Here is an 11529-nt window from a genome sequence, read left to right on the forward strand (position 1 = left end):
AGAAATGAATAGTGATAGTGATGTTGTAAAGCATCATAATACATAGATCTAAATCAAGATGAAAACAGACCTTGTATAGAATAATCCAAAAGGAGAAGATCTTCCAAAACCCTTGCACGATCTGCATATTATCATTCTTCAAAGCGCTACCTGCATATACTATTTATAATACAGAAAGACCCCACCCCAAAAGAACACGACCCCACCCCATCCCCAAATAAACAACGAGCAAACAATCAGCCAAGCCTACAAAATATAAATATGTTCCTAATTCTCCCAAATTACTTGTAAAAGAGTGCTGATACAAAGAAATCTTGTATTTCTCCCCTTTAACCTTAACTGATGATGACCATTAAAGGATGAAGCAAGTGCATGGATATGAAGAATGCTTGATTTTTAAATAGCTTTTCCTATAAAGTTCGTTCATTCTGCATCAATTGCACAAATAGCTTCTGCGTATTTATACACCATTATTGACGGTTAAAGCAAAGGTCTGATGTGTTGTTAACGTGTAGTAAACAAGAGTACTCGATGAAAACAACGAAACTAGGATACGGTGACCAAATATACTCGTACTTGTAAATACTTGGGACCTAACGCTGGATTTGTAAGTGGCGAAGCGAGCGAGTTATCTCTGTGCTAACCAACTTATTGCCTTACTTTTGATTTCATATTGCTGTACTTAAGAGTATAATAAAGTTGAACTGAATATTTTTCATAACGAATTATCCCCGTAGGTAAGTATACATGCAATCAGGCGTAAGCTCGAAGACTGCTTCTTGCATGCAGGCCCGAGTTTTATTAAACAAATCAAATTTTCTTCCTCAAGCTGCACTTGCGAAACTCTTTCTTATTACTTCATTGGAGACATAATACTGCTTTTCACAGACAATTAACCATTAAACAAGAATTAAAGGAAAGTCACAGAGTCTCGAATTCTTAAAGAAAACCCATCGTTTTCTGAGAAAACCTCGCGATTTCTAAACGTTTATAAATTCCAGGTAAATTCATAAGCTTCCGAGTTATTTTAATATTCAGATTCAAACACTTTGTCTATAGTATCAACAGTACGATATTGTAAAATATAAATTTGATGAAAATTTGATGACGTAAGAGTCAGAGAGAAATTTAATGACATTAGTGACACAGAGAAATAGAATGACACTAGTGCCTTAGAGAAATTTAATGACACTAGTGCCTTAGAGGAATTTAATGACACTAGTGCCACAGTGAAATTTAATGATACTAGTGCCACAGTGAAATTTAATGACACTAGTACCTTAGAGAAATTTAATGACACTAGTGCCTTAGAGGAATTTAATGACACTAGTACCACAGTTAAATTTAATGATACTAGTGCCTTAGAGAAATTTAATGACACTTGTACCTTAAAGAAATTTAATGACACTAGTGCCTTAGAGGAATTTAATGACACTAGTGCCACAGTGAAATTTAATGATACTAGTGCCACAGTGAAATTTAATGATACTAGTGCCTAATTCTATATTTATTGTTTAAAGAGATGATTGAAAGACTTTATCGCTGAATTTGGCGTATATGTGATGATGCACTGTTATATTTGTATAACTCAATCAAACAAGCAAACAAAACATGCAATCATTTCGTCAAGAAAGAAAGAAAGAAGCCATATTGTTGACCAGTCAACAGATGAATCCATTATCAAATCAGCAATCTTTCTTTAAAAAGTGTCAACAAACAGCACCAATATACCATCATCCTATCATCTGAGAATCCTATAGCGACCCACTGGTCGGTTGTTGTGTCCATCTTTTTCTTGATCTCAAATCGAATGTGCGCGCCAAGATACTGCCACGCTACGATAAAGTTGCAAAACTCGCCTTCACAATCGTCAAAACATCCCTGAAGGGAACCGCACCTGATGTTAGGGGACAAATTTAGAGCATCAGTCTGATTAAGGGTGGATGGCGTTGTATTAAGATATTCGACAGTAGTTCTTGTTATTATTTGAGATGTTTGAATGTGTCCCAATGATGTGTTTCGAGATGTAGTCGTCACTACTTTCTTTGTCCTATTTGTTCCAGTTGTAGGTATCTGTACAATTTCTGTTTCCAATGGTTCTCTCTTTTCTGTTATTGTTAGCCGGGTAGGTGTCACACTAGTTTTTGTGGGTTGTGATCTTTCATTGATTGTTGGTGCAGCTGTGGTTCTTGTAATCATAGCGGCCATCGGTTGTTGTGTACTTGCAGTTTTTAAAGTAGCTGTTGGAATTAGTTCTTGCGTGGTGTTGGGCGTATGTTTCATCATAGCTGGTTTAACACTAGCTATTGTTGCAGTTATTGGTGTGGATATAGTAATGGTAGTAAATTTAGTAGTAGCCGAAGTTGTTGATGGTGTTGTGGTAGTAGTAGTAGTTAGATATGTAGTTGTCGAGGTAGTTGTCATCGGTCTAATAGTTGTCGTACTTGGTTCAGATGTAGATTTCTTTTCGGTTGTGGTTGTCCTCCTTGTTTTGGTAGTTATTGTTGGTTCCATTAGTGTTCTTGATATGACTGGTTGCAGGTTTATTTTATTCGTCGTAGTTGGCCTAGACGCTGGCACTGAAGCTGTCGGTATGCAGACAGAATCAGTTGGTGTTTGGAGTGAAAATAATTCCATCATACCGAACTCGCTGGAAACGCCATCAAACACAACTGGAGAATTTACGCCGACCCAAAACTTTGTGTATGACTGCACAAATGTTACTCTAAAAAAGAAATAGTTCGTATGCTGCTGTAGTTATAGTATTCAAATGATGCTGTAATTACAGTATTCAAATGATGCTTTAAATATATTATTCAAATTGTGTCAAATGCAGGTGATGTAGAGACAATTCAACATTGCACAAAGCCATGAAAACTATTAGAATCGGTTTTCTGTAGTAATTTTCTACATGTAAATTCGGGTTCTGCAGATGCAGCAATTCAAGAACTTTCTTTAAAACAAGAACCATGTCCTCAAAACAACTTGACCTATTTAATAAATTATTTTAACAATATAAATATGTAAAAATATATGCATTTGTAAATAAAAGATGTGTGTGTGTGTGTGTGTGTGTGTGTGTGAGAGAGAGAGAGAGAGAGAGAGAGAGAGAGAAAGTTTAATTAAATACCGCTGCAAAGCAAATACATCTGTAGGTTTAAAACGTAAGTGAAATTTCGTTTCAGCTGTTAAAATTGAATTAAATTGACCTTTCTTTCAATTTAATTTATCGTGTCTAATTTGTAACTGTTCTTTACCTAAAGATTATATGACCAACAGGCCTTGGTGGCGCCATCCAGACAAGGGTGACGGACTCTTTCTCACTAGGATCAATGTGCGTCAAAACGCCCTAAAAAGTAACAGGAACAATTGCATATTCGTTTCCATCGTTTTATTTATTTTTAGATATAGAGTAGCAGAGTATTAGTAAGTGTATATGTATAGATTTCTAAAACTATACATCATTTTCAAAGAAATATATGACCACTTGATGACATGTATAATTTGCTTAGGTTTATTAAACACGATTACAAAATTAAAAATTCAGTTCCTTGCCAGTGTTGTTGTCGTTGTTGTTGTTGTTGTCGTTGTTAAAGACTAGTATAGGTCAAGATTGCACCTGCTTATATAATTTACTGCATAAATGTAAATTATTTAGACATGACTTGCATCCCCAATTACATTAGCACGCTAAATTAATCTCGTACTTTCGCGAACAATGGGTAAACTCTGGATAAACTATCGTGGCAAAACTTATTTTAATGTATATTTCTCTATTTCTTGTTATTTTTTAGTTCCTCCATATTTGAATAACGGAGCAAAATTTCAGATTTAAGTGGGTCAAAATAGGTTACATCGGTATTCTAATTAATGATGTTGCTTCATATAGACTGTGTACTTTTATTTTTACCTATAGCTCAGCCTTATGCTGTAGAAAAGATCTAGCTAGAGATATTAAAATAATGTTTTTTGGAATTTAATTTTGTGGTCCGTCCCCAATAGAATTAGCATACGCAACATCATTTTATTGCAACTACACTAAATATTTTCAAAGTATTTTCTCAAATCTGCTGCACTTTTACCCCGTTCTGGTCACATGTGTATTGGGTTCCTCCTACCCTGCCGAAAGTTCCCAGAAACATGGCAGCATCAGGGTACTGGGCAAGACGGGGCTGTATATAAAACCCTTTAAATCGATTGCTTCTGCAACCCCTTATTCGCACTGTAATAATAATAATAATAATAATTTTAATGGTGCATCTCTTTCACTGTATCCCCAACTTCATGATGGAAATAAGTCTGTACTTAAAGCAAGTATATAACTCTTCCTAAAATGGCATGAGTACAATGACCGGTCCACATGCATATCTTCCAATAAACATAATATGTACACTGTTTCACAGCAATCAGCTAAAGACTACAAGACCAATGACATTCCCAAAGTTTGTTAAATTATATATTATATCCTGCTGTAAGTCAAAAAGGCTGATAATTCTTACACAAATCACGGGATCACAAAGATTTTTCATTACGCATCTTTCGATGACGACCATAATCAAAAGCAACAATAAATAAATAAATAAATAAATAGAAGACAATACTCGCTGACAAATCTCTATCTTACATTCTAAGTTGCTGGACACAATATGGTAATTGCACTAACAAAAACGGAGAAAGCACAGCGATAGCGCATCTTCAAATGATCACTGTAACATGTATAAGTGTACGACTAGTTGCGTTCACAAGATTGCTATATACTGCATACAGCTTAAAGACAACATGAGCAAACCGCTCGTGCAAAAATCGTCACAGCAGAATAACTTGTCGATATAACACATCTGCAGTCACCAGCCGAGAGCGCCATTTCTGATCACTCAGTCGCTAAGTATATGGACCGTGAGATAACCCCCTCAACCATAGTTTTCCATCATAACCTGTACTCTAAATGTAACACCCTTCATTCAGATATCATGTTTTAGTCGTTTGGTGGTTGTCTAGGTGGTATCGTAGCTTGATAGTTGACTAGGATTTTGTGTTGTCTTTTTCGCCTTGATTCTCATTTTGTATGAGGTAGAGGCTGATCCTGTATTCGCAGAGATCATTTTCCGGAAATGGGGACGGGAGATGACCTCCTTTGCTGCCCTGGCAGCTTTCCGCCTGGCTCCTAGTTTGGCATATTTGGATGGTGGGGGACCTGAAATTAGTAGGCCAGGTTTCTCTCATAAAAGTTTTCATGACCATTTACCCAGAATCCGTATATAAGCTTTTTAAAATAATTTGATGACCAAAGAGCCGAATTTTTCTCACAAACCACTTAGATGATACTAACATAAAAAATTCACATGTTTCTCCCCCCCCCCAAAAAAAAGGACGAACACTACTGACACAGGTTTATCTAAAAAGTGACAACCATCTAGCCAGAGTTTTCAAAATAAAATATGGCTGGTGGTAACATATTAATTTTAAAAATTTCGAAACAAGACGTCAACTGGATAGACCAGGTTAAGAGAGCTGGAATCCAAACCTAGATATATACTGATATACCGTGTACATAGTGGGAAGAATGGGTATCTATAGCATATGTTTATTTATCAAGAACCTTACCATCAACGATGTGCGGTAAGTAACTGTAAAAAGAAAGCCTTACCATCAACGATGTGCGGTAAGTAACTGTTAGAAGAAAGCCTTACCATCAAACATGTGAGGTAAGTAACTGTTAGAAGAAACCCTTGCCATCAACGATGTGCGATAAGTAACTGTTAGAAGAAATCCTTGCCATCAACGATGTGCGGTAAGTAACTGTTAAAAGAAAACCTTACCATCAACGATGTACGGTAAGTAACTGTTAGAAGAAAGCCTTGCCATCAACGATGTGCGGTAAGTAACTGTTAGAAGAAATCCTTGCCATCAACGATGTGAGGTAAGTAACTCTTAGAAGAAAGCCTTGCCATCAACGATGTGTGGTAAGTAACTGTTAGAAGAAAGCTTTGCCATCAACGATGTGTGGTAAGTAACTGTTAGAAGAAAGCCTTGCCATTAACGATGTGCGGTAAGTAACTATTAGAAGAAAGTCTTGCCATCAACGTTGTGCGGTAATTAACTGTTAGAAGAAAGCCTTACCATCAACGATGTGAGGTAATTAACTGTTAGAAGAAAGCCTTACCATCAACGATGTGCGGTAGGTAACTGTTAGAAGAAAGCCTTGCCATCAACGATGTGAGATAAGTAACTGTTAGAAGAAAGCCTTGTCATCAACAATGTGAGGTAAATAACTGTTAGAAGAAAGCCTTGCCATTAACGATGTGCGGTAAGTAACTGTTAGAAGAAAGCCTTACCATCAACGATGTGAGGTAAGTAACTGTTAGAAGAAAGCCTTACCATCAACGATGTGCGGTAAGTAACTGTTAGAAGAAAGCCTTAACATCAACGATGTGAGGTAAGTAACTGTTAGAAGAAAACCTTAACATCAACGATGTGAGGTAAGTAACTGTTAGAAGAAAACCAAAACTATGAGTAGGTAATAAATCTTACAAATTTTGCCAGCATCGAACATATAGCAGCTAAATAATTTTGGTGCTATACATGTCCGCTTAACGTCAACCTTTTCAAATAAAGGGCATTATCAGTAAATCTTCATGTCAGATGACAGTTACTCTAATAAAACCACTTGTATTATATGGACTACCTTGATTAAAATGGTGCAGATAATCATATGGTTAAGTTTCTTTCGCTTGGCTTTATAGACATAAAAATATTCTCATGCCAAATTTGACAGAAGGATATCCTTGTGATTTAAGCCACAGTACCATATAAACATTACAGCAAATCAAACATTACATGTGCCGATTTCATTGTTTCGTCAAATGCTTTAAAAATCGTTTGAGAGACCACGTTCTTATTACTGTAGCAACAAGTTACGAAGAAATAGTTCAACATACACAAGCATTCGACCAATCCCGTGCAAGGCTGCTTGCATCAAAAGCAACAATAACGCAAAACATATTCAGTCAGCTTAGCTGTTCTTGGAAACCTGTAATCAAAACATTCAGTCAGTGTAACTGTTCTTGGAAACCTGTAATCAAAACCTTCAGTCAGTTTAATTGTTCTTGGAAACCTGTAATCAAAACATTCAGTCAGTTTAACTGTTCTTGGAAACCTGTAATCAAAACATTCAGTCAGTTTAGCTGTTCTTGGAAACCTGTAATCGAAAGATTCAGTCAGTTTAACTGTTCTTGGAAACCTGTAATCAAAACATTCAGACCATGAACATCCTTGTAAACCTGTAAGCAAGTGAATTTATATAACCTTCTAAATTCAGCCAATAAGTCCAACAAAATCAAAGTAAGATATAAACAAGTTTGCAAATCAAAATAAGATATAAACAAGTTCGCAGACGACGACTTGAAACCACTAACATTTACGTCCTATTGCCCAAAAGAGCTATGTATGTCTATACTATGTGTGTTAGCTTCATGATTATAGATTGTAAGGGTCATTTACTAATTAACATATTAAATACTGATATTCTTAATGACAGTACCTTAAGCTGATGTCATTGTTACAACACCGTGCGTGGTTTCAAGATTGAGTTGTACTCGTATTCACGTAAACATGTTCATATTATCTTTTTCTTCCGGCCACATACTTTCTTGAAAAGTAAAGCTGACCTGATTCCTGATTATCTGGCTGATAAAGTGGTTGACCTTGTTTGCAAGTTTGAGTGCACTGTAAATGAGTTATATATCCCTTTTTTGTTTTAGATTCCTACTTAGAGATTATTTACAGAAAGTTTCATGTTCCTAGCATTATTAATAGTCTCAGAAGACATTTATTTGTAATTATTTGAGAGGATTTTATTTATTTAATTCAACCATTCATTGGACTTATAAAGTGTTTAGACTGTTTGGATTTAATGGCTGTTTTGGAATTACTGTGAAGTCATTTAAAGACATAATTGGATAATAGCATTGTGATTCATCACTACTGTTGGCGCATCAATACAATAGTGTGAACTTAATTCGGAGTACCACTGGAACTCATTTGGATTCTTCTATACTTTTGGACTTGTGATAGAATATTTAGAACTACTGAGGATTTATTTCACCATACTGTAAATTATTTTTTTATTTTCACCTGTATTTTAGGGAAATAAATTACATTTTGAATTTTACAAAACTCTTGTTGTTACTTAGTTAAAGATCATAGATTCTTAATAAAAGAATAGTGCATGATGGTATTCAGTTATTAAACCTTGGCTGAATGCAAATTTAGTACTCAAAGACGATACAAAAGATGCACCTAAACATCATCAAGGTATTTCAGAGTAATACTAAGGAGTAAAATTAAGCACGCATAACAATCTATTTATTTTGTATACCTATATATTAAAACAAGGGTTTTGTGGAACAACCATCGAGGTTTTTAGCATGTGGTCTGACGTACCTACAGGCCACAGCAACTCAAGGAGGATCAGTGTTAAAAACTATATTTCTACACAGCTTATGTTCTTACGTTCTCTTAAAAAAGCAAAACCAAAGATACTTCATTAGATTACTAAGTCATATTTTCAAATTATTACAGGATCACAGCCATATGTATCAAAGTTAGTGTTCTAGAATATTTAGCTAGGATCGAGCGTGTTTGACACTGTAAAACATTTGTACGAGAAGTTTTAAAAAAACGAATATGTTAAAAATTAGTGACCGAAAAGCCTCTCATTCGGTGAGTATCGGGTTTTCGAGACCTCCACGAGAAAGGGTACTGGTATATCCTGCGCCAGTACTCCGTGTCGGGGAAACATATCTCGGCATGCCGTGGTCGGGGCACCCGTGCCGTAACCCAGCACGTTTCTACATCGGATGGCACAAAAAATAACTGTCAGGCTCAGCGTTGTGTACATATCATAGAATTCCGATTTCTGACCTCAGTTGTCTGAAAAGGTAAGTAAAGAAAGTTAAGTAACTAGTAACATGATCATACCCTTTAATTTAGTATTACCGTGTCCTCGACCTGCAGTGGTTCGTAACCTTAGCTTGAATTGTAACGCTCATATTTTAATATTGTGTGAAACTAGTAAAATCGACATAGAAAGTGTTGAATTATATGTACTTAATTTATTCATGGCTGATTTTTTTTTAAAAAAAATCTAAATTCTTTGCCAGCTGCAATTTTACCAAGCGTGTCAAAATTGTATATATTCGGATGTACGTCTATGGTTCGTGCCCCCGATATAAATGCACGTCATCTACGATTGGAATTTGACAATTAGGCAACGGTATATACATCAATTGTTTAGGATGTCAGTGTATTAGTAATATATGCAACTGTAATATATTTCAGTTCTTTCAAACGCATATTAGCTGCAAAAAACAGTTATAAATAATGATGACAAAAATATCCCCCTCCCAAAATAGGAGTTAATTTTTAATGTTTTCTTTCAAACTCTAGATCAAATTATCATGTTTATACATCCATTGCATTTTTAACAGATTTTGTTCTTCTTAGTTTATATCAAAGATGTGCATGTTATGGTAACCAAGTTTTGCATTGTCTTTGCCGTCATACAAGCTTCTGTCGTGGGTTTCCCGCTAGTAAAAAGATAAAGAAAACCAACATGTGAACAGTGTCTCTGTCTTGGTTATCCAATATTCACTCTGGGGTCACAAACTTGTGACAAATATGGCATTATTAACAGTTGACATTTCCACTGTGGTTTCTATTTTTGTCAAACATTTCTTAATCAGCACATACTGTCACTGTCGACGAAAGGTATTGACCCAGCTGATGACATCATGATCTCGAAATATGCGAATGAGGTCGCGAGAAACGAATCAAGGAGGGGCATGAAAATAGGACGCGCCACGATACATTATAGATGATATAGAATGATAATATAACTCCAAACAAAATGTATCTTGACAATTTGTTAGCCTCGCAACCATTTAATTTTTATTCCCTTTCTTATCATTGTTGTTGTTGTTTTCTTTAAACAAAAAAAGTTGTTTTTTTCGAGGGCGTGGGCTAATTCACTATTTTACACTATTCCTTTCTATATAGAATGAACCGCTCAGGTGGCCTAAGTGATTAGAGCGTCCGCCTCTGATGTGGGAAGTCGCGGGTTCGAACACTGCCGAGTCGTACCCAAAAATGATCCTAACATCTGCCTCGATTGTCGATGAACATTAAGAGGTCAGTGTTAGGACTGGTAGGACTGGTATTAGGGTAATGTGTCCTGACATGACGCCCCCAATGCCATACATCATTATAAACTGCTACAGTTCAGACATTGTTGCGATATGACTAAAATTGTTGAAGTTACCACACACACACACACACACACACAGAGGAATGAAAACGGAATAACAAAGCACCGCTGCATGCAAAAATAGACTCATGATTAGTCTACCTGTGTCAATCAAATGGATAACTAGAAATACGAATCAGTTATTTTCAAGATCCACAAATTAAAATATCATTCATGGTCAAAACAACACTCGTTGGAAAGAATGGATCCATAGCATACTAGTGAGTTGTTGAGAATCTTTATTGTTACTTACCTTTTTGAGTCACTACAGCATTATTTCTTGTACTTTTAGCGTTTGAAGCAATCATTTGAAAGGTTCATTATTTTTTCACACAACGATTGTTATGTTCCCTAAGTATGTAAAGTAAATATAATTATATTTCTTAATCCAATAGTCATATCGTTTTACACCGTCGTTTCATCATTTTGTGAATAGCATTTGTTACCAGCGAATTTATTTTGCTCTCTCTCTCTCTCTCTCTCTCTCTCTCTCTGACAATGAAGGCTTGGTAACTTCTCGACAACAGGTTATATCACAGCAACAAGCATTATGAACTTATCTCTGTCACCCACAGGAAAAGGTGAAAATATTCTGACACTGAAACAGGCACATATGATTTGAAAGTGGACCTCTCTTGATTGCATATGTATCGATCGGTATTTATCGCGGATCCACAAATACAAATGAGCCCGAAACAGCCAGAACGTTGTAGCAACTTACAGTTAGAATGTTAAAATTATGCCAAGGAAACGCCTGTAATGCAGGAGTTTCTTGGGTTTAGACCTTATGGTCTACACGGCACATTCCGTTGCACAAATCTGTAGCCTATATATTTACGCTTTCCCGTAACAATACTAAACGATGTCTTTAGATGAGGCCCAGATTCTACTTCTAGTTTTTGGCAGCTCTGGGTCCACAGTGTAAATAATTCGACCCAGGTACACATTGTATATTGAGGAATGTGGGTACTAAAAAAGAGTACATCAGTCCATCGTATCATATGTCAAAGTTGGACACTTACTGCTCAGATATTTTTAATTGTTTTAATGAGCAAACAAATGCAAGCACTTGACACATGCGTGTCACATACGATCCCGCTCATAAGAGACACTTGATTCAGCATTCATCAATTCACATCAGTGAATTGTTCTTCCTGATACAAAGGAAGCTTAAGGGAATGATTTCCTTTTTCAATGAGTTTAAACAAGTTGTTGTACACAAAGAT

General features: G+C 35.9%; 1 protein-coding gene across 1 annotated transcript; it reads right to left on the reverse strand.

The window, feature by feature from the left end:
* Nucleotides 1-1500: 1500 nt before the first annotated feature.
* LOC149807148 (uncharacterized) lies at nt 1501-11262 on the reverse strand. Its single transcript, XM_089934536.1, has 5 exons — nt 11025-11262; nt 8704-8931; nt 4083-4222; nt 3258-3349; nt 1501-2725 (listed from the first exon to the last, which is right to left on the reverse strand). Exons 2-5 carry the CDS (start codon nt 8897-8899, stop codon nt 1681-1683), a joined length of 1473 nt encoding a protein of 490 aa, XP_089790662.1. The 5' UTR covers nt 8900-8931; nt 11025-11262; the 3' UTR covers nt 1501-1680.
* Between the last annotated feature and the right edge of the window lie 267 nt (nt 11263-11529).

This window comes from Sinohyriopsis cumingii, chromosome 1 (assembly GCF_028554795.1).
Source record: "Sinohyriopsis cumingii isolate HCF-2022 chromosome 1, ASM2855479v2, whole genome shotgun sequence".
In the NCBI taxonomy this organism is placed as follows: Eukaryota; Metazoa; Mollusca; class Bivalvia; order Unionida; family Unionidae; genus Sinohyriopsis; species Sinohyriopsis cumingii.